Source organism: Myxine glutinosa, chromosome 14, assembly GCF_964187855.1.
Source record: "Myxine glutinosa chromosome 14, kmMyxGlut1.1, whole genome shotgun sequence".
Taxonomy (NCBI): Eukaryota; Metazoa; Chordata; class Myxini; order Myxiniformes; family Myxinidae; genus Myxine; species Myxine glutinosa.
Genome location: NC_136274.1, coordinates 866,265 through 889,920, shown reverse-complemented (window position 1 = coordinate 889,920; position 23,656 = coordinate 866,265). Strand labels below are relative to the sequence as shown.

At 46.3% G+C, this 23,656-nt stretch overlaps 1 protein-coding gene across 1 annotated transcript in view; it reads left to right on the top strand.

Annotated features, from left to right (window-relative positions):
• LOC137440035 (replication protein A 70 kDa DNA-binding subunit-like) overlaps window positions 1-23,656 on the top strand; it is a 172,423-nt gene that overhangs the window by 78,773 nt on the left and 69,994 nt on the right. The window contains exon 7 of the mRNA XM_078768297.1: window positions 2,375-2,477. Within this exon, the coding sequence (XP_078624423.1) occupies window positions 2,375-2,477 (103 nt within the window). The remainder of the gene's footprint in view (window positions 1-2,374; window positions 2,478-23,656) is intronic.

Sequence of the window (23,656 nt, the reverse complement as noted above, 5' to 3'; positions counted from 1 at the left end):
GTTAGAGCGACTTACTCGAGCCATGTCACCATGGCTTTAGTCATTTTATGATGTTAGTGACTTAAGCAAGACACATCACCATGGCTTTACTCACTTTATGATGTTAGAGCAACTTACTCGAGCCACGTCACCACGGCTTTAGTCAAATTATGATGTTAGAGCGACTTACTCGAGCCATGTCACCAAGGCTTTAGTTGCTTTATGATGTTGGAGCGACTTAGGAGAGCCACGTCACCATGGCTTTAGTCGCTTTATGACGTTAGAGTGACTTAGGCAAGCCACATCACCATGGCTTTAGTCACTTTATGATGTTAGAGCGACTTACTCGAGCCATGTTACCACGGCTTTAGTCACTTTATGATGTTAGAGCGACTTACTCGAGCCATGTCACCACAGCTTTAGTTGCTTTATGATGTGAGAGCGACTTACTCGAGCCACGTCACCACGGGTTTAGTGACTTTATGATGTTAGAGTAACTTACTCGAGACACTTCACCATGGTTATCGTCACTTTATGATGTTAGAGCGACTTACTCGACCCACGTCACCATGGCTTTAGTCACTTTGTGATGTTAGAGCGACTTACTCGAGCCACGTCATCATGTCTTTAGTCACTTTATGTACGAGTAACTTATTCGAGACAAGTCACCACCACTACAAGAGAAAAAAGTGGCCATTGCACTGGAAGTTATTGGACACAATAGACAAACATCACCATGGCAATAGTCACTTCTTTTTTTCTTTTTTTTTGTATACAAGATCGAGGCTCGTGAAAGAGTTAACATTAATCTCACAAAAAGTCAAACCGACACATAAAACACAAAATAAGGGGAGAGGTAGACAAGATGGGGAGAGAGGGGGAAGGACACAAACACAACATTTGAGAGCAGGGACATCGGGAGAAATGTGGGAGGGAGAGGGCTTGGGGCGAGGTGGGAGAGGTATAAAGCATATGGACACTGCAAGGACTTCCAGGAAAGAAGTTGGAATTTCAAAAAAGTGTATCTGGGGTGAATTAGCGGGGGTAGAAAAGATTAAGGTTTTGGATGGGGGAAGATAAGAGATGGTGGTGAACAGCTGTTTTAAAGACCTGGAGGGAGGAGTGGGATTGAAGAGAGTGAGGGAGTTTGTTCCAGAGGCGGGAGAAAGGGGAATGAAAGAGTGAAGGTGAGCAGAGAGCCTAGATTTTGGCAGTTTAACCATAAGAGGGTTGCTGGCAGATCTTGTGCGACCTGTAGGAATATTTGGGGGACAGAGCACAGAGAGAGCTGGGGAGCAAGGCCGGAGCGGAGACGGTAGAAGACAGAAAGACCACCAACCTGCATGCCGTGAGTGAGCGAAAGGCCCACGGAGTTAGCTTCATCGTAGGAGATTCCAATAATTCTAAAAGCTTTGGTTTCAACAGCGTGAAGCCGAGCTTGGTGTGAGGCAGGAGCACCGGCCCAGAGAGGGGAACAGTATTCCATTGAGCTGCGGATGAAAGCCTTGCAAGTGGTGAGGAGCTCAGGTGTGCCAAGGAAGGAATTCACACGACGGAGGATGCCCAGTCGGCGACTGGCTTGGGAGGCCAGCTTTGAAATGTGGTTTTCCCAAGAAAGATCATGGCAGATAGTGAGACCCAAAAGCTTGAGCGACAGAACTTCTTGGAGAGGATTGTTGAGAAAGTAGATGGGAGGGTTTTCCAGTCGGTCTTTTCGGAGAGACATAGTAAGAGTGTGAGATTTGTCAGGATTGAAAGACATGTTCCACTTGTTTGACCAGTCTGTGATTTTGTCCAGGTCTGCAGAGAGTGAGGAGGCTGCAGACTGCCGCTCTGATGGATGAGGAATGGAGCGGCAGAGAGTGGAGTCATCAGCAAAGACATAGAGAGGATTTTCAAGAGAATCGGGGAGATCATTGATGAAGACCAGAAATAGCACAGGGCCCAGAACACTACCTTGGGGAACTCCAGCCAGAACAGGAAGGGGAGATGAGAGAAATCCATTCAGGGTCACACGTTGACTACGACCAGAGAGGAAGTCCGCAAGCCATGAGAGGAGGTTTCCATGGATACCATAGGAGCTATGCCTGAGGGTGTGCTGATGTAATGCCCTCTACTGGTTAGGGCAGGAATTAGCAATTTTTCAAGGTGCCGGCGATAGCTCGCTCACTCCTCATGAAGGACCGTGGGGCCTTTACCATCAACGAAGGCATGTCGGTATTCGGGACACCCATCAATTTCCATCCGAGGGACATGGCACACACCTTTATGAATCACCCTGCCTGTGACACACTGGGATGACAGTTTATCACTATTTCGGGATTCGAACCCAACTTCGACAGATTAGAAGCGAATACAATGCTGCATGTCCGTTAAACAATGTGCACCCCTGTAGATGGAAGATCTGCGTCCGCGTGATCAACAAGTCCGACATTCGTCGTTGGAGCAATGCGCGTGGAGAGGGTCGATTTTTCACCGTGGATATGGTCGATGAAAGCGTAAGTTGTTGTTTTTTATCCTCCTCCTCCCTCTGTAAATCATTATCACTAAAATATGCAATTTGGTGTCTGTCTCTGTAAATCATTATCATACTAAAATACTGTCCCGTGGTTCCCTCAATTAACACTGAAAGAACCACGGAAGGCAAACGAGTATTAATCGAGGCGTTTTGAATCCAACTATGTGGCGGATTATATGCGAGGAGGAAGAAGCGTACCGACTTACCTGGACGGGTCTCGCCGACGTCTTCACCCTGCAAAAATTAACTCACATGAAAACCAAGTATATAAATGTACAGAAAATAATGAAAGTGTTTATTAAAACGGATGCCGATAACATGAAAACGCGACGGTAAAATCAATTTCCTAAATGGGACATCCCCACACCAGACTTATAACACAGATGAAGGGAAAGGATAAACTGGATAAAATATTATGTGTGTTTTGTCATGGCACTTAGCTCAACTCGCTGTCTCGTCAGCAATCGTCCAGACCCTAGGACGGGGTCTCCACACACAAGGCTCCGTCGCCTCAGGCTTCCATACAGCCTCACGGGTCGCCGGGGAGTCTCCCTGCCCAGGGCGCCCAACCAGACCCCCACCACCGACGGGCTCCCAATTTCCAGACACCACTGGCTGCCAGGGGTAATTACTGCAGAGGGGGGCGCAGTCACCGCTCCTCCAGAGCTTGATCCGTCCCTGTGGACACACACACCTGCCCCACCCACAAAATCCACAAAAACATTTCCTCCCCGCTGCTATTCAATTCTCAACCACATATTTCCAAAGAAGATGTCACCAAAAAGATGTTTCCAAAAAGTTGCTGCCATGGCCTGCTTCCATGTGAAATCCCAATTCAAATTTAAATTTCCAAACGCAATAATCATAAACACAATGGACACAATAATTTCCAAACAAAATAAACACAATAATTTCCAAACACTCATTCATAGTTCATTTCCATTCTCCACGACCACATAAAAACACAAAACCTCTACAAAGAAAAAAAAGGTCACCCACAAGACACTGTGTGGCACACATTCCATCCCCTCACTGGCCATGCCATCACTCACCCACCCCTACTCCAAATTCCATGTCCCCAATTTACATAAGCAAGTACTGAATCCTGCGACAGTACACCTCAAAGCACTCACCTCTACCTTGATGTGCAGGTATTTGCCAGTTGGTCAGGTCCAAGAGTGCCATCCACCCTACAGAATCCCAAAATTTGTCCCATTGGGCCTACCAAATTCCACCAAATTTCCTTTTGTCCCACAGTACAGGCAAGTATGTGGATCCACCTCCAACGGTGACCTTCACTACACAACTACATTTGGCTATGATAGCTCCGCACCTCGACCGTGCAAGGGCCATCGGGACAAGCTGAGCAGCCGAAACGGCAACATGGCCCATGAGTGTCCATAAGGGTGCGACCCACCATCCATCGAATTTAGAGGATGGCCCAAATGGCCCAAACAATGCATGAAGGCAAACTGCAATGTACCTATTTCTTTCAGGCAGCATGGAGCGCCCTGTGAGGAAGAGGAAGTCTGAAGACCAGAAAGACCATGCAGACTCGGAAGATGTAAGCTCGGCAAAGAAGGGTAAAACTGAAGATGGTCAGGCACCCAGAGAATCGATAGAAAACGTTTGTATCATTCACATGAAAGACTCCAAGTGCCAAGACTTTATATTTCTCAAGAATTCGAAAGATCCAGATGCCAGGTTAAAAAGACTTTTGCAAATCAGTGAAAAACGGTTATTTCAACCTTTCGAATCCCCGAATCGAATGGAAGATGTCTGCAGGCAGATTCCATCAACCTACTCCATTTACCACGGGTATCACAGGGACTATTACCAACGCTTCACGTCTAACTTGAACCGGTTAATTCCACAGCCAAACGAATCTCTTGACTTGGGGAAAAGACGGGAGTCACGAAGATCATCTACAGAAAATTGTCTTATTGTCTTATTTCAACCAGACTGTATCTTCTGTAACAAGGTTGGGAAAAAGGCTATAAAAGTACGTGGCGCTTGGACAACTGAACCAACTACAAAATTTGAACGTGGAGGTGGTGAAGCAGTTATTCGGGAGGCCGAAAAGAAACAAGACTCGAAACTTCTTCTGCGCATATCCGGTTTTGACCTTTTTGCATGCGAGACCATGTACCATCGGAGTTGTCGATGTCAGTACATGCAGAGACCTGAGAAGTGGAGAAGTAGCAATCCTGGACAAATTGAGCAACAAGCTTCACTTGAGAAAGCACATGAACAATCATACAATAGAATATGTGAACTGATAAATGAAACGGTTGTAAAGGAGAAAGATGTGCTCAGGTTGTCCGACTTGAGAAACATATATGTATCTGAACTAGCTAAAACTCCCCATTCAAATCCAAGTTACAGGGGGGAAAATCTGAAAAACAAATTAGAGAAATGTGACCTGTACAAAGACACATTAGGTTTCTGTCCCATCAGTGATGATGGACGTTTCAAATCTTACCTGGTGTATAATCTCAAGTGTGATGTAGGCAATGCTGTCAAAGCAACATACACACTTCGTTCTGTTGATAGGTCCAGAGAAACGGCTAGAAATTTGCAAAACGATATCCTTGACAAATTTGAAGCTACAGAACAAATGGCTTGGCCACCCACTGTTCAGTCCCTTCCAACCCAAGACATATTGCCAAAAACTCTAGAGAACTTTCTGAAGTGTCTTCTTTCAGGGAATGAAGATGTTGAGTCTGGTAGGGTAAACCGACTAGCTAATTCATTGGGGCAAGACGTATGCAGGGCTGTTACCCATGGTCGGTGGAAACTTCCAAAGCATGTTCTGCTTGGAATGACCTTGCACCATCTATTCCGCAGCGCAGAACTCGTAAAATTGATGAACAAACTTGGACATTCAGAAAACTATTCATTCTTGCTAGAAGTTTAAACTGCAATAGCTGTAGCTGTACAGACAACATCTTCATTACTACCTGTGTCAATCATACGCAACCCGTCCTGTCCTTCTACGTTCCACTCAGATTTTGACAACTATGATGAATTCATAAATGACATTTCTGGTGCAGGGTCCATTCATAGGTCTCATGGGATCATGTTACAAGAGCTGGTGACTGCACCAGGAGAATTCCCAGGCGGGGTTAAGCCTCCAATACCTTCGATCCAGAGGACGGGACAATGTACATTGACGGAACCAATGGATGTCGAGTTAGGTGATTGTTACCTCGGCCAGAGACGAAGCCCTGGCTACGAGGTCGTCGATTCAGATGTAGATGGTGGCAAGGAGGCCTATCAGAACGCAATGGTTAAAAACCTACTTTGGCTCCTTATCCGGCTGCATGCAGGAACAGTTCAGCAGCGTATACCTGGATGGGGTGGGCACATTCACTTACTGGGGAGACTCCATGCAACCTGAGTACAGTTGAATATTACCCGGTGATTCCACACCCTATAACTGATAACAGAGCCGTGAAGGAGTGTCTGCGATACTCGGAAGAGGGAAGCAAGGAGGTTGGCCAGAACTATGTGATAACAACTTTTGACTTAGGTGTGTGTATGAAAGCCTATCCATTGATCTGGAACAGCCCAACATACTATGAAAACCACATAGTAATGATTGGGACATTCCATCTAGTCTGCGCTTACCTAAAGATGATTGGCAAGATGATGAAAGGTACAGGATTGTCCGACGTTCTACTAGAAGCTGGTCTGTCTTCACCAGGATCGATCAGTGGTGTGATATCTGGTAAGAACTACGGATGGTCTATTCACTGTCACAAGGTGTTGGTGGAGTCGTTGGAACGCCTACTGCTCGTACATTTCCTTGATGGCCGAGGCGAGAAATTGCCCTTTGACGGAAGTCCACAGGAATCAAAGCATCTGATCATGGAACTGATTCAGTCAGTGGGGAGCAAAACTGAAGCAGCAGTTTTGCAGGATACAGTCCTCAGATCTTACATAGAAGACTACCTCAAGTTTCGTGATGGTGTAAGGCAAGGTGAACTTGGCAAAACTGCTAAGCTATGGATGTCCTACATAGATCGTGTGTGGTTGGCCCTGGCATTACTTGAGGCAGTGAAGACAAATGACTTCGTTCTCTCTGGTGAATGTCTTGGCTTGATGCCTGATCTTTTCTTTAGTTTCGATGGTCAGAACTACGCTAGGTACTTGACATTCTTTGCTCTTTTCATCGCAAATATCGAGAGGAAGAGGGCTTCAAAATTCCAACCAGAACTCGACTTTCGTTAATCAAACCATGTCCACAACAAAAAGTCGAAAAGAGGAAGAGGGCTTCAAAATTCCAACCAGAACTCGACTTTCGTTAATCAAACCATGTCCACAACGAAAAATCGAAAAGAGGAAGAGGGCTTCAAAATTCCAACCAGAACTCGACTTTCGTTAATCAAACCATGTCCACAACGAAAAGTCGAAAAGAGGAAGAGGGCTTCAAAATTCCAACCAGAACTCGACTTTCGTTAATCAAACCATGTCCACAACGAAAAGTCGAAAAGAGGAAGAGGGCTTCAAAATTCCAACCAGAACTCGACTTTCGTTAATCAAACCATGTCCACAACGAAAAATCGAAAAGAGGCAGGGGGCTTTTTTTTTTTCTTTTTTTTTTGTATACAAGATCGAGGCTCGTGAAAGAGCTAACATTAATCACACAAAAAGACAAACCGACACACAAAACACAAAAAACAAGGGGAGCGGCAGACAAGATGGGGAGAGAGGGGGAAGGACACAAAAGAGAGGGGGAAGAGGGGGCAGGACACAAACACAACATTTGAGAGCAGGGACATCGGGAGGACTTGGGGGGAGGTGGGAGAGGATTAAAACATATGAACACTGCAAGGACTCTGGGGTGAATTACCGGGGGTAGAAAAGATCAAGGTTTTCGGTGGGGGACGATAAGAGATGGTGGTGAACAGCTGTTTTAAAGACCTGGAGGGGGGAGTGGGATTGAAGGGAGTGGGGGAGTTTGTTCCAGAGGCGGGAGAAAAGGGGAATGAAAGAGTGAAGGTGAGCAGAGAGCCTAGACTTTGGCAGTTTAACCATAAGAGGGTTGCAGGCAGATCTTGTGCGACCTGAAGGAATATTGGGGGGACAGAGCACAGAGAGAGCTGGGGGAGCAAGGCCGGAGAGGAGTCGGTAGAAGACAGAAAGACCACCAACCTGCCTGCGGTGAGTGAGTGAAAGGCCCTCGGCGTTGACTACATCGCAGGAGATTCCAATCATTCTGAAAGCTTTGGCCTCAACAGCGTGAAGCCGAGCAAGGTGTGAGGCAGGAGCACCAGCCCAGAGGGGGGAACAGTATTCCATTGAGCTGCGGATGAAAGCCTTGTATGTGGTGAGGAGCTCAGGTGTGCCAAGGAAGGACTTCGCACGACGGAGGATGCCCAGTCGGCGACTGGCTTTGGAGGCCAGCTTGGAAATGTGGTTTTCCCAAGAAAGATCATGGCAGATAGTGAGACCCAAAAGCTTGAGCGACAGAACTTCTTGGAGAGGATTGTTGAGAAAGTAGATGGGAGGGTTGTCCAGTCGGTCCTTTCGGAGAGACATTGTAAGAGTGTGAGATTTGTCAGGATTGAAAGACATGTTCCACTTGTTTGACCAGTCTGTGATTTTGTCCAGGTCTGCAGAGAGTGAGGAGGCTGCAGACTGCCGATCTGAGGGATGAGGAATGGAGCGACAGAGAGTAGAGTCGTCAGCAAAGAGATAGAGAGGATTTTCAAGAGAGTCAGAGAGATCATTGATGAAGACCAGAAAAAGCACAGGGCCCAGAACACTACCTTGGGGAACTCCAGCCTGAACAGGAAGAGGAGATGAGAGAAACCCATTCAGGGCCACACGTTGACTACGACCAGAGAGGAAGTCCGCCAGCCATGCGTGGAGATTTCCATGGATACCAAAGGAGGAGCGTTTGGAGAGCAGAGCAGGGTGCCAGACCGTATCGAAGGCACGTGAAATGTCAAGGGAGACTGCTCTAATTTCCTGTTTGGCATTGAGGACCTCCATCCATTGTTGAGAAAGCAGAAGCAGCATGTCCAGAGTAGAGTGACCATGTCTGAAACCAAATTGATGATCAGAGATCAAGCCATTGGAGAAGAGGAAAGATTTAATATCTGAAGCAATGATGGATTCCATGACTTTGCTGATAATTGGGAGAAGGCTGATTGGTCTGTAGTTGCTAGGATCTGTTTTTGCACCTTTTTTGTGCAAAGCGGTGATGTTGGCTGATTTCCAAGCAGATGGCAGATGACCTTGAGCAAAAGAGAGGGTGAAGAGAACAGAAAGAGGGAGTGAAAGAGCAGAAGAACATGATTTTAGGACCCGTGGGCTGATGCCATCAGGACCAGTTGCAGAATCAGAGTCGAGGGTTGACAGAAACTTTTCCACCTTGTCAGGAGGAAAGGACACAGAGTCCAGGAGCAGCTGGGTACGACTGGGTACGGTGGGTACAGAGAGGGATGGGTTTGGGACACAAGATTTAGAGGCAAACACAGAGTTGAGGCATTCAGCTTTTTCACGTGCGGAGTCAGCCGTTAAGCCATTTGAGGTGAGGGAGGGGATGGAGGGGGAACAAACACCAGAAACTGATTTGACCAGACGCCACCAGGATTTGGAAGAGGGAGACAGATAAGAGAGTTCGGTCTTGAGAATGGTGAGATATTGTTTCCTGGCTCTCCTGAGGGTGGACACACACTTGTTTCGGGCTTTGTGAAAGGAAATGAGATTTCCTTCCGTTGGATTTGCTTTCCAGGAGAAGAAAGCAAGTTGTTTCAGGGCAACAGCCTCACCACAAGATTCCGTGTACCATGGACGGGAGGAAGGGTATGACAACTGAAGACGAGATGGTATAAATCTGTGCATGAGAGAGAGCAATTTACTTTGAAAGAATTCCCAGGATAAGTTGATGTCAGAGGCGGTAGAGATGGGAGACCAGTCCAGATGATTGATGGCTGCTTGAAGACCGTGCCAGTTGGCCTGAGTGAAATGCCAGACTCGTCGACGCTGAGGAGGCTCTCTGAGAATGGTCAGAGAGATGTCCACTTTGACAAGCACATGATCAGATGAGCCGATTGGAGCAGAAGAAGAGCAGCAGACATTTTCAGGGAAGTTTGTCATAACCAAATCCAGAAGAGAAGATGCTCCGTTGACTGAGATCCAGGTCGGGAAATTGACAGATTGTGTCAGTCCCAGTGAGTCGCAGAAGTCCTTTGCTGAAGAGCCATGGCTGGTGAGAGAGGTACCCACACCCAGCCAACTGGCATGGTGACAATTGAAATCACCACATATGAGGAAGAGAGAGTTGGGATGGGTAGATAGAAGTTGGTCCATATTATCAGACAGTGAGATGTAGATGGAGTCATCGCTGATTGGTGGACGGTACAACACACATATGAACAAAAGGTGGGAGCGAAGGGGAAGCCGTAGCCAAAGGTATTCCTGGGGGTGAGGTGGAGAGAGGGCAGTGGAGGGCGAGTGAGGAAGAGAGTTTTTTATAAAGATAGCAACCCCACCTCCAGGACGAGGCTCAGGTCTATCATACCGGAGGAGGGAGTAACCTGGGAGAGATACCAAGGCATCAGAGACATCATGAAGGAGGAAAGTTTCTGTTAAGCAGATCACATCTGGTTTGTCAGAAGCAACCTGTATGGAGAGGTCAGTCAAGTTTGAGCGAAGGCCCCGGATGTTTGAGGTCCATACCGTTAATGAAGAGGAAGGGGGAGCATCGGGTCCAGAACAGGGGGGGGAGGGGTAGGGTAAGATGTGGAAGAGGAGGAAGAGGTAGGGAGAGCTGTTGAAGGTGTGTCAGAGATTTCAGAATAGCTTGGAGAAAGGGAAGAATGGGGCGGACAAAAGGTTTGATGGAGATTGGGTGAGGCACAGTGAGGTGTTATTTGAGGAGGGGGAAGAGCAAGGCAGAAGGTTTGGGGAGATGAAGATGAAAGTTGGAAGGAGGAAGAAGCAGGGAGGATGCTTTGAGGAGGAGGGGTGAGAGGGGAGTCTAGGAGGGGAGGAGCGAGGGAGAGTCTCGGAGGGGAGGGGTGTGGGAGGAGTTTAGGAGGGAGGGGAGGGAAGGGGCAAGGGGGGAGATTTGAAAGGGATGGGTGATGGGGAGGATTTGGAGGGGAGGGGTGAGATTGGATTTTGAAAAGTGTACGATTCATGGGAAACGATCATTTTTTTGCAAAATGAGTTTGAGACCTTCGAGTCAAAAATACGTTTGAGGACACTGGAGGAGGGATGGAGTTCTGGATAGTTTTGGGAATGTAGAAAGAAGGAACTGTAAGAGATGGTATTATATATATTTTTTGGAATGAATAGATTTGGTGAGCAAGACGAAAGCATCCTTTTGTAGGAAAAGAAGCTTCAAAATTCCAACCAGAACTCGACTTTCGTTAATCAAACCATGTCTTCAACGAAAAGTCGAAAAGAGGCAGAGAGCTTCAAAATTCCAACCAGAACTCGACTTTCGTTAATCAAACCATGTCCACAACGAAAAGTCGAAAAGAGGAAGAGGGCTTCAAAATTCCAACCAGAACTCGACTTTCGTTAATCAAACCATGTCCACAACAAAAAGTCGAAAAGAGGAAGAGGGCTTCAAAATTCCAACCAGAACTCGACTTTCGTTAATCAAACCATGTCCACAACGAAAAGTCGAAAAGAGGAAGAGGGCTTCAAAATTCCAACCAGAACTCGACTTTCGTTAATCAAACCATGTCCACAACAAAAAGTCGAAAAGAGGAAGAGGGCTTCAAAATTCCAACCAGAACTCGACTTTCGTTAATCAAACCATGTCCACAACGAAAAGTCGAAAAGAGGCAGAGGGCTTCAAAATTCCAACCAGAACTCGACTTTCGTTAATCAAACCATGTCCACAACGAAAAGTCGAAAAGAGGAAGAGGGCTTCAAAATTCCAACCAGAACTCGACTTTCGTTAATCAAACCATGTCCACAACGAAAAATCGAAAAGAGGCAGAGAGCTTCAAAATTCCAACCAGAACTCGACTTTCGTTAATCAAACCATGTCTTCAACGAAAAATCGAAAAGAGGCAGAGAGCTTCAAAATTCCAACCAGAACTCGACTTTCGTTAGTCAAACCATGTCCACAACGAAAAGTCGAAAAGAGGAAGAGGGCTTCAAAATTCCAACCAGAACTCGACTTTCGTTAATCAAACCATGTCCACAACGAAAAGTCGAAAAGAGGCAGACGGCTTCAAAATTCCAACCAGAACTCGACTTTCGTTAATCAAACCATGTCCACAACGAAAAGTCGAAAAGAGGCAGAGGGCTTCAAAATTCCAACCAGAACTCGACTTTCGTTAATCAAACCATGTCTCCAACGAAAAATCGAAAAGAGGCAGAGAGCTTCAGAATTCCAACCAGAACTCGACTTTCGTTAATCAAACCATGTCTTCAACGAAAAGTCGAAAAGAGGCAGAGAGCTTCAAAATTCCAACCAGAACTCGACTTTCGTTAATCAAACCATGTCCACAACGAAAAGTCGAAAAGAGGAAGAGGGCTTCAAAATTCCAACCAGAACTCGACTTTCGTTAATCAAACCATGTCCACAACAAAAAGTCGAAAAGAGGAAGAGGGCTTCAAAATTCCAACCAGAACTCGACTTTCGTTAATCAAACCATGTCCACAACGAAAAGTCGAAAAGAGGAAGAGGGCTTCAAAATTCCAACCAGAACTCGACTTTCGTTAATCAAACCATGTCCACAACAAAAAGTCGAAAAGAGGAAGAGGGCTTCAAAATTCCAACCAGAACTCGACTTTCGTTAATCAAACCATGTCCACAACGAAAAGTCGAAAAGAGGCAGAGGGCTTCAAAATTCCAACCAGAACTCGACTTTCGTTAATCAAACCATGTCCACAACGAAAAGTCGAAAAGAGGAAGAGGGCTTCAAAATTCCAACCAGAACTCGACTTTCGTTAATCAAACCATGTCCACAACGAAAAATCGAAAAGAGGCAGAGAGCTTCAAAATTCCAACCAGAACTCGACTTTCGTTAATCAAACCATGTCTTCAACGAAAAATCGAAAAGAGGCAGAGAGCTTCAAAATTCCAACCAGAACTCGACTTTCGTTAGTCAAACCATGTCCACAACGAAAAGTCGAAAAGAGGAAGAGGGCTTCAAAATTCCAACCAGAACTCGACTTTCGTTAATCAAACCATGTCCACAACGAAAAGTCGAAAAGAGGCAGACGGCTTCAAAATTCCAACCAGAACTCGACTTTCGTTAATCAAACCATGTCCACAACGAAAAGTCGAAAAGAGGCAGAGGGCTTCAAAATTCCAACCAGAACTCGACTTTCGTTAATCAAACCATGTCTCCAACGAAAAATCGAAAAGAGGCAGAGAGCTTCAGAATTCCAACCAGAACTCGACTTTCGTTAATCAAACCATGTCCACAACAAAAAGTCGAAAAGAGGAAGAGGGCTTCAAAATACCAACCAGAACTCGACTTTCGCTAACCAAACCATGTCCACAACAAAAAATCGAAAAGAGGCAGAGGGCTTCAAAATTCCAACCAGAACTCGACTTTCGTTAATCAAACCATGTCCACAACGAAAAGTCGAAAAGAGGCAGAGGGCTTCAAAATTCCAACCAGAACTCGACTTTCGTTAATCAAACCATGTCCACAACGAAAAGTCGAAAAGAGGAAGAGGGCTTCAAAATTCCAACCAGAACTCGACTTTCGTTAATCAAACCATGTCCACAACGAAAAGTCGAAAAGAGGCAGAGAGCTTCAAAATTCCAACCAGAACTCGACTTTCGTTAATCAAACCATGTCCACAACGAAAAGTCGAAAGGAGGAAGAGGGCTTCAAAATTCCAACCAGAACTCGACTTTCGTTAATCAAACCATGTCCACAACGAAAAGTCGAAAAGAGGAAGAGGGCTTCAAAATTCCAACCAGAACTCGACTTTCGTTAATCAAACCATGTCCACAACGAACAATCGAAAAGAGGCAGAGAGCTTCAAAATTCCAACCAGAACTCGACTTTCGTTAATCAAACCATGTCTTCAATGAAAAATCGAAAAGAGGCAGAGAGCTTCAAAATTCCAACCAGAACTCGACTTTCGTTAGTCAAACCATGTCCACAACGAAAAGTCGAAAAGAGGAAGAGGGCTTCAAAATTCCAACCAGAACTCGAGTTTCGTTAATCAAGCCATGTCCACAACAAAAAGTCGAAAAGAGGAAGAGGGCTTCAAAATTCCAACCAGAACTCGACTTTCGTTAATCAAACCATGTCCACAACAAAAAGTCGAAAAGAGGCAGAGGGCTTCAAAATTCCAACCAGAACTCGACTTTCGTTAATCAAACCATGTCCACAACGAAAAATCGAAAAGAGGCAGAGAGCTTCAAAATTCCAACCAGAACTCGACTTTCGTTAATCAAACCATGTCCACAACGAAAAGTCGAAAAGAGGCAGAGGGCTTCAAAATTCCAACCAGAACTCGACTTTCGTTAATCAAACCATGTCCACAACGAAAAGTCGAAAAGAGGCAGAGGGCTTCAAAATTCCAACCAGAACTCGACTTTCGTTAATCAAACCATGTCCACAACGAAAAGTCGAAAAGAGGAAGAGGGCTTCAAAATTCCAACCAGAACTCGACTTTCGTTAATCAAACCATGTCCACAACGAAAAGTCGAAAAGAGGAAGAGGGCTTCAAAATTCCAACCAGAACTCGACTTTCGTTAATCAAACCATGTCCACAACGAAAAGTCGAAAAGAGGCAGAGGGCTTCAAAATTCCAACCAGAACTCGACTTTCGTTAATCAAACCATGTCCACAACGAAAAGTCGAAAAGAGGCAGAGGGCTTCAAAATTCCAACCAGAACTCGACTTTCGTTAATCAAACTTTTCGTTTGTTCCTTTTCGAAATTCCTTTTCGAAGTTAATCAAACTTCCTTTTCGAAGCTGCTCCATGCGCTCACGCTCTCGAAGCTAAGTGATCTATCACAATCGTGTTTTTGTCGAGACTGTAGCTATCTTTCGGTGTGTGTACCTATAGCGTATCTTTTGGAAAATTTTCGGTGCTAATTTTTCGTACATGTATACACAATCGTGGGTTAATGGTATCGAGTATTCTGCGGCCTAGTACTCGTAGGCTTAGACTACCGTACCGTCTCCGACCTTGTGGTTTTTTCTCTCAGCGATTCGTCGAATGCGCTGAAATTATTTTCGTTCTCTGTTTCGTACCAGTCGTTCACCCCGTACCTCCTTGTTTAATATCTGTACTCACAAAAAAAAAAAAACCCCCCAAAAAAATATTTCCTTTGCAGGTCTTATTCGTTTATTTGTTGTTCTTTTTGTTCGTTCGTTCTTCGTTCGCGATCACGCGGCTAGAAATGTATAATCTCTCCCCTGAACAACTATTTTCTCTCATATATTATAACACCCTTTTCTTCTTTTCCTACAAAAGGATGCTTTCGTCTTGCTCACCAAATCTATTCATTCAAAATATATATATAATACCATCTCTTACAGTTCCTCCTTTATACATTCCCTAAACTATCCAGAACTCCACCCCTCCTCCAGTGTCCTCAAACGTATTTTTGACTCGAAGGTCTCAAACTCATTTTGCAAAAAATGTTCGTTTCCCATGAATCGTACACTTTTCAAAATCCAATCTCACCCCTCCCCTCCAAATCCTCCCCATCACCCATCCCTTTCAAATCTCCCCCCTTGCCCCTTCCCTCCCCTCCCTCCTAAACTCCCCCCACACCCCTCCCCTCCGAGACTCTCCCTCGCTCCTCCCCTCCTAGACTCCCCTCTCACCCCTCCTCCTCAAAGCATCCTCCCTGCTTCTTCCCCCTTCCAACTTTCACCTTCATCTCCCCAAACCTTCTGCCTCGCTCTTCCCCCTCCTCAAATAACACCTCACTGTGCCTCACCCAATCTCCATCAAACCTTTTGTCCGCCCCATTCTTCCCTTTCTCCAAGCTATTCTGAAATCTCTGAAATCTCTGACACACCTTCAACAGCTCTCCCTACCTCTTCCTCCTCTTCCACATCTTACCCTACCCCTCCCCCCCCCCCCCTGTTCTGGACCCGATGCTCCCCCTTCCTCTTCATTAACGGTATGGACCTCAAACATCCGGGGCCTTCGCTCAAACTTGACTGACCTCTCCATACAGGTTGCTTCTGACAAACCAGATGTGATCTGCTTAACAGAAACTTTCCTCCTTCATGATGTCTCTGATGCCTTGGTATCTCTCCCAGGTTACTCCCTCCTCCGGTATGATAGACCTGAGCCTCGTCCTGGAGGTGGGGTTGCTATCTTTATAAAAAACTCTCTTCCTCACTCGCCCTCCACTGCCCTCTCTCCACCTCACCCCCAGGAATACCTTTGGCTACGGCTTCCCCTTCGCTCCCACCTTTTGTTCATATGTGTGTTGTACCGTCCACCAAAAACAGCGATGACTCCATCTACATCTCACTGTCTGATAATATGGACCAACTTCTATCTACCCCTCCTAACTCTCTCTTCCTCATATGTGGTGATTTCAATTGTCACCATGCCAGTTGGCTGGGTGTGGGTACCTCTCTCACCAGCCATGGCTCTTCAGCAAAGGACTTCTGTGACTCACTGGGACTGACACAATCTGTCAATTTCCCGACCCGGATCTCAGTCAACGGAGCATCTTCTCTTCTGGATTTGGTTATGACAAACTTCCCTGAAAATGTCTGCTGCTCTTCTTCTGCTCCAATCGGCTCATCTGATCATGTGCTTGTCAAAGTGGACATCTCTCTGACCATTCTCAGAGAGCCTCCTCAGCGTCGACGAGTCTGGCATTTCACTCAGGCCAACTGGCACGGTCTTCAAGCAGCCATCAATCATCTGGACTGGTCTCCCATCTCTACCGCCTCTGACATCAACTCATCCTGGGAATTCTTTCAAAGTAAATTGCTCTCTCTCATGCACAGATTTATACCATCTCGTCTTCAGTTGTCATACCCTTCCTCCCATCCATGGTACACGGAATCTTGTGGTGAGGCTGTTGCCCTGAAACAACTTGCTTTCGTCTCCTGGAAAGCAAATCCAACGGAAGGAAATCTCATTTCCTTTCACAAAGCCCGAAACAAGTGTGTGTCCACCCTCAGGAGAGCCAGGAAACAATATCTCACCATTCTCAAGACCGAACTCTCTTATCTGTCTCCCTCTTCCAAATCCTGGTGGCGTCTGGTCAAATCTGTTTCTGGTGTTTGTTCCCCCTCCATCCCCTCCCTCACCTCAAATGGCTTAACGGCTGACTCCGCATGTGAAAAAGCTGAATGCCTCAACTCTGTGTTTGCCTCTAAATCTTGTGTCCCAAACCCATCCCTCTCTGTACCCACCGTACCCAGTCGTACCCAGCTGCTCCTGGACTCTGGGTCCTTTCCTCCTGACAAGGTGGAAAAGTTTCTGTCAACCCTCGACTCTGATTCTGCAACTGGTCCTGACGGCATCAGCCCACGGGTCCTAAAATCATGTTCTTCTGCTCTTTCACTCCCTCTTTCTGTTCTCTTCAGCCTCTCTTTTGCTCAAGGTCATCTGCCATCTGCTTGGAAATCAGCCAACATCACCGGTTTGCACAAAAAAGGTGCAAAAACAGATCCCAGCAACTACAGACCAATCAGCCTTCTCCCAATTATCAGCAAAGTCATGGAATCCATCATTGCTTCAGATATTAAATCTTTCCTCTTCTCCAATGGCTTGATCTCTGATCATCAATTTGGTTTCAGACCTGGTCACTCTACTCTGGACATGCTGCTTCTGCTTTCTCAACAATGGATGGAGGTCCTCAACACCAAACAGCAAATTAGAGCTGTCTCCCTTGACATTTCACATGCCTTCGATACGGTCTGGCACCCTGCTCTGCTCACCAAACTCTCCTCCTTTGGTATCCATGGAAATCTCCACGCATGGCTGGCGGACTTCCTCTCTGGTCGTAGTCAACGTGTGGCCCTGAATGGGTTTCTCTAATCTCCTCTTCCTGTTCAGGCTGGAGTTCCCCAAGGCAGTGTTCTGGGCCCTGTGCTTTTTCTGGTCTTCATCAATGATCTCTCTGACTCTCTTGAAAATCCTCTCTATCTCTTTGCTGACGACTCTACTCTCTGTCGCTCCATTCCTCATCCCTCAGATCGGCAGTCTGCAGCCTCCTCACTCTCTGCAGACCTGGACAAAATCACAGACTGGTCAAACAAGTGGAATATGTCTTTCAATCCTGACAAATCTCACACTCTTACAATGTCTCTCCGAAAGGACCGACTGGACAACCCTCCCATCTACTTTCTCAACAATCCTCTCCAAGAAGTTCTGTCGCTCAAGCTTTTGGGTCTCACTATCTGCCATGATCTTTCTTGGGAAAACCACATTTCCAAGCTGGCCTCCAAAGCCAGTCGCCGACTGGGCATCCTCCGTCGTGCGAAGTCCTTCCTTGGCACACCTGAGCTCCTCACCACATACAAGGCTTTCATCCGCAGCTCAATGGAATACTGTTCCCCCCTCTGGGCTGGTGCTCCTGCCTCACACCTTGCTCGGCTTCACGCTGTTGAGGCCAAAGCTTTCAGAATCATTGGAATCTCCTGCGATGTAGTCAACACCGAGGGCCTTTCACTCACTCACCGCAGGCAGGTTGGTGGTCTTTCTGTCTTCTACCGACTCCTCTCCGGCCTTGCTCCCCCAGCTCTCTCTGTGCTCTGTCCCCCCAATATTCCTTCAGGTCGCACAAGATCTGCCTGCAACCTTCTTATGGTTAAACTGCCAAAGTCTAGGCTCTCTGCTCACCTTCACTCTTTCATACTCCTTTTCTCCCGCCTCTGGAACAAACTCCCCCACTCCCTTCAATCCCACTCCTCCCTCCAGGTCTTTAAAACAGCTGTTCACCACCATCTCTTATCTTCCCCCATCGAAAACCTTGATCTTTTCTACCCCCGGTAATTCACCCCAGAGTCCTTGCAGTGTTCATATGTTTTATTCCTCTCCCACCTCCCCCCAAGTCCTCCCGATGTCCCTGCTCTCAAATGTTGTGTTTGTGTCCTTCACCCTCTTCCCCCTCTCTTTTGTGTCCTTCCCCCTCTCTCCCCATCTTGTCTGCCACTCCCCTTGTTTTTTGTGTTTTGTGTGTCGGTTTGTCTTTTTGTGTGATTAATGTTAGCTCTTTCACGAGCCTCGATCTTGTATACAAAAAAAAAAAAAAAAAAAAGGTCATCCTGGAGCAACAGACTTGTTGAAACGGGGGGCAATAAGTGTAGCTCGATCATTCATACGAGGGAATAGATATGCAGTCGACAAGACTATTGAAGAGACATTCATGAAAAACGCGAAATCCAGGGGGGGGAGGGGTTTGTATACAAGATCGAGGCTCGTGAAAGAGCGAACATTAATCACACAGAAAGACAAACCGACACATAAAACATATAACATCGGGAGCGGTAGACAAGATGGGGAGAGAGGGGGAAGGACACAAACACAACATTTGAGAGCAGGGACCGAGAGACATGGAGACATCGAGAGATCTGAGAGAGGGCGAGGGCTTTGGGGGGGGGGCATGGGAAGGGGGCGGTGGGAGAGGTATAAAACATATGGACACTGCCAGGACTTCCAGGAAAGAAGTTGGAATTTCAAACAAGGTGGATCTGGGGTGAATTAGCGGAGGTAGAAAAGATCAAGGTTTTGGATGGGGGAAGATAAGAGATGGTGGTGAACAGCTGTTTTAAAGACCTGGAGGGAGGAGTGGGATTGAAGGGAGTGAGGGAGTTTGTTCCAGAGGCGGGAGAAAAGAGGAATGAAAGAGTGAAGGTGAGCAGAGAGCCGAGATTTCGGCAGTTTAACCATCAGAGGGTTGCTGGCAGATCTTGTGCGACCTGTAGGAATATTTGGGGGACAGAGTACAGAGAGAGCTGGGGGTGCAAGGCCGGAGAGGAGTCGGTAGAAGACAGAAAGACCACCTACCTGCCTGCGGTGAGTGAGTGAAAGGCCCTCAGAGATAGCTTCATCGCGGGAGATTCCAATAATTCTGAAAGCTTTGGTTTCAACAGCGTGAAGCCGAGCTAGGTGTGAGGCAGGAGCACCGGCCCATAGGGGAGAACAGTATTCCATTGAGCTGCGGATGAAAGCCTTGTATGTGGTGAGGAGCTCAGGTGTGCCGAGGAAGGACTTCGCACGACGGAGGATGCCCAGTCGGCGACTGGCTTTGGAGGCCAGCTTGGAAATGTGGTTTTCCCAAGAAAGATCATGGCAGATAGTGAGACCCAAAATCTTGAGCGACAGAACTTCTTGGAGAGGATTGTTGAGAAAGTAGATGGGAGGGTTGTCCAGTCGATCTTTTCGGAGAGACATAGTAAGAGTGTGAGATTTGTCAGGATTGAAAGACATGTTCCACTTGTTTGACCAGTCTGTGATTTTGTCCAGGTGGAGGGTGGAAGTGGAGCAGGGATATCTGGCATCTCGACTAATTATGGGGCGTACCAGGGATGGGCACGGACTTCAAAAGAAAGGGTGAGTACTTGCAAGCGACCTACAGCATGGCTGACATGGCACCAGATGCAGAGACGGGGAAGAAACACAAGGATGTACGTCATGCTGAAGTGCAGCGCAGTGAAAAGCAGGTGAAACGGACTGTAGAATCTGTGACAAGTTTCAATAACCCCTTCGAACTTCCGGATGCAGACAAGTTATACTGCCTTTCTTCTGGTGCACCCGCCAGCTCTGATGTTGAACGGGACATTGTGTGTGCAGAATCCGCAGGAGCAGACCGGAAGAAAAACTTTATAGAGGAACGGCTGAAGACACATGAGAATTTCTTCGAGCCGATCAAAAGACTAAAGTTGAAAACAATGGAAGATATGAACAAGGCTGTGCTAGTCAAATCCTCCACAAATAAAACCGTTGAGTATAAGCAGCAGGGAAGCATCGCATTTCAACTGCTAGTTCAGTCCCAAAAGCTTCCTGGAGCAAAACTCGACCTGCGGGAGCTACTGACCTATCCTGTAACACCAGTGCCATTGAGTCTAGCAGGAGCACATGGATATATGGCAAAGACAGATAAGTCTAAGGGACTTGCCTATCTTGTAAAGGTTTTGGATGAGGACTGTTCATCTGCACCTCCTGATATCAAAGACAGTCTGGTTATCGAGGACGGAAATGCTTGTTTCTATTACATGAGGGAAATACCAAACACTTTTGGGGAAATAGCTCAGAAGGTTTTCAAGTCTCTAACAACAAAGCATGATGTTTTCTTCAGCACAGACATGTACAGGCCAGATGCAGTCGAGTCAGCAGAACGACGGAGGCGGGGTTGTGGAGATAAGCTCATCGTAAGCGGTGAAAAAACAAGAAGACCAAAAGACTGGGGAGTTTTCCTAACCAATGATGAAAACAAAGAACAACTGATCAGAATCCTATTGTCCACTTGGAGTGGTGGTGAATTCACAAGCTCACTAAAGGATCGGAGTGTTACCATTGTTGTAGAAGGGAGGGCATACCGTCTAACATCTGATGGGGAAACCACTTCAGTAGAGGAGCTTGTTGGTCTCAAGTCAACTCAGGAAGAAACAGACTCGCGGATCATTCTGTACTGTCTGTACGCTAAGGAAGTCGGGTACAAATGTGTGCGGGTTCGCAGTCCAGACAGCGATATCTTCTTCATCTTGTTATTCCATGTTAGTCGATTAGAGGGGATCAGAATACTGTTCGAAACAGGGAAAGGCAATTCAAAACGTTGCTTGGACATGAACAAAATCGCAGAATCCGTTTCACCTGTTTTACGATCAGCATTACTTGGCCTTCATGCTTTCAGTGGCTGCGACAGCACGAGTGCTTTCAAGGGGAAAGGGAAAATCAAAGCGATAAAACTTCTCCAAAAGAGTATCAATTTCCAGGAGGCATTCTGTCGAGTTGGTGAAAGTTGGGAAGTGGACAATGACGTCCGTCCAGCACATGCTGGAGGAATTCACTTGTGCACTGTATGGGAAACCAAACGTCAAAACTGTAAATGAACTGAGGTACCTTATACTACAGGCTAAGTGTGCCACTGGAGGCACCCTGGATCCCAAGAAGTCGTTCGACATGGGTTCCTTGCCCCCATGCAAAAGCTGTCTGCAACAGCATGCCGAACGTGCGAATTATCAAGTTGCCATATGGAGGCGAGCTCACATCCCAAATCCTGATATGCCGAATCCAATTCATGGACATGGATGGGTAGACGAAAGTGGCACCCTGCAGCCAAAATGGACAGATCATGACATTTTGCCAACCAAACTGGTGGATATCCTTGAACAGAAACTGGAGAGTGAGAACAGTGATGAGGAGGAGGAGGATGGAGATGATAACAATGACCAAGGTGATGAAATGTCATCTTCAAGTGAAGAGAGCGGAAGTGAGAGCGACGATGATTAAGTTCTGTCATTAAACTGAAGTGAAGTTGGTTGAACCACTATCAATGTCACATCTTACAGGTTAGCTTTTATTTGGGGCATAGAATTCACTCGGGGAATGGTGTAACTTGGACCTGAATGGTGACATAATTTCTTAAATAACTGTAATAATTTTTTTGGTTGGTTTTGTGATTATTGCGAACTGGCAAATGACTTTCCTTGAAAGAAAATTATGCACCCAGTTGACCTTTGACCTTGATAATCTGACCTTGAATGTCAGATTATAGCCAGTTTTGGAATATTATGTTATGATACCACCTTTGAACCCATTTAGCAAATCTTTGTCATCAAAACCAAGTATTGATGCTTTGGAGGTTGAAAGAACAAATTTTGGTCATTTTTCGAATTCGTCCTCTAAATGCAAACGACCGCCAACCAGTCAATACTTGGAATTTTTCGAAGCTGTTTTTTCCATAAACTGTCTTGATATAATTATGTACTATCAAAAAGGCATAATAAAACAATCCTTTACCAATTTCTTGCCTACCTCAGGTCATTTTTAACTTTCAATGTCATGGATTTTGGGCAACCCCCAAATTACGTCATAGTTTGACCTCTGGTGACCTCATTAGTGACCTAATTTGCATATAACACATATCATTGTAAAGAGTGTCCCAGGACAAACATTTTGAGGGGTCACATGCAACCATAGGATGACTAGGTAAAAAGTTATGGCCATTTGAATTTCGCCTACCCCTAATTTTCAGAAATCACTGACACAGGGGGGGTAACATCAAAATATGCGTGGGAGGTACCTTGGGAATGAGTTTTTTTTCTGTTAACATGGTTTTTCCTAACCCCTAGGGTGGGGGGTACATGGACATACCCGGGAAGTTAAGTTGTGGAGGGGGGGGGGGTGGATGTAAACCCTACTCAGCCCACGGACCATATCATTGTCCCCCGTCGCACCGCGGAGCGAAAGGGGGACTATAGCTTTCCCCTCCGTCCGTGTGCCCGTCTGTCCGTCCGTCCGTGCGTGCGTGCGTGCGGGCGTGCGTGCATGCGTGTGGGCGTGCGTGCATGCGTAAGCGAAGGACCGCATTCGAATTTGGTGTGTGGGTGCAACCCACGTCAAAATCCAAGATGGCCGCCGCCATGTATGTCTGATGCCATGTATGTCTGAACCTTGTGAGCTGAATATCTTGAAAAATAAGCGAAGTAGCAACTTATAATTTGGTGTGTGGGTGTATCTCGGCATAAGGAAGAACGCTATTGAAAATTGGGTCGCCACGTCAAAATCCAAGATGGCCGCCGCCATATATATGTCTGAACCTTGTGAGCGAAATATCTTGAAAAATAAGCGAAGTACCAACTTATAATCTGGTGTGTGGGTGTATCTAGGCATAAGGAAAAACCATATTGAAAATTGGGTCGCCACTTCAAAATCCAAGATGGCCGCCGCCATGTATGTCTGAACCTTGTGAGCGGAATATCTTGAAAAATCAGCGAAGTACCAACTTCTAATCTGGTGTGTGGGTGTATCTAGGCATAAGGAAGAACGCTTTTGAAAATTGGGTCGCCACATCAAAATCCAAGATGGCCGCCTTGCGTCTTCCACTTTGTCAACTCGCATCACTTCACCGACGGGGGACCTAGGCGTAACGCTTGTTTTTTTTATCCCAGCCTCTAACACTTTGGTCTAACACACTTGGATCAATAATGGTGCCACTGTGCAGTGTCCACCATGACATCACAAAATTCACCCTTAAATTTACATCTAACCCTCAAATTACCC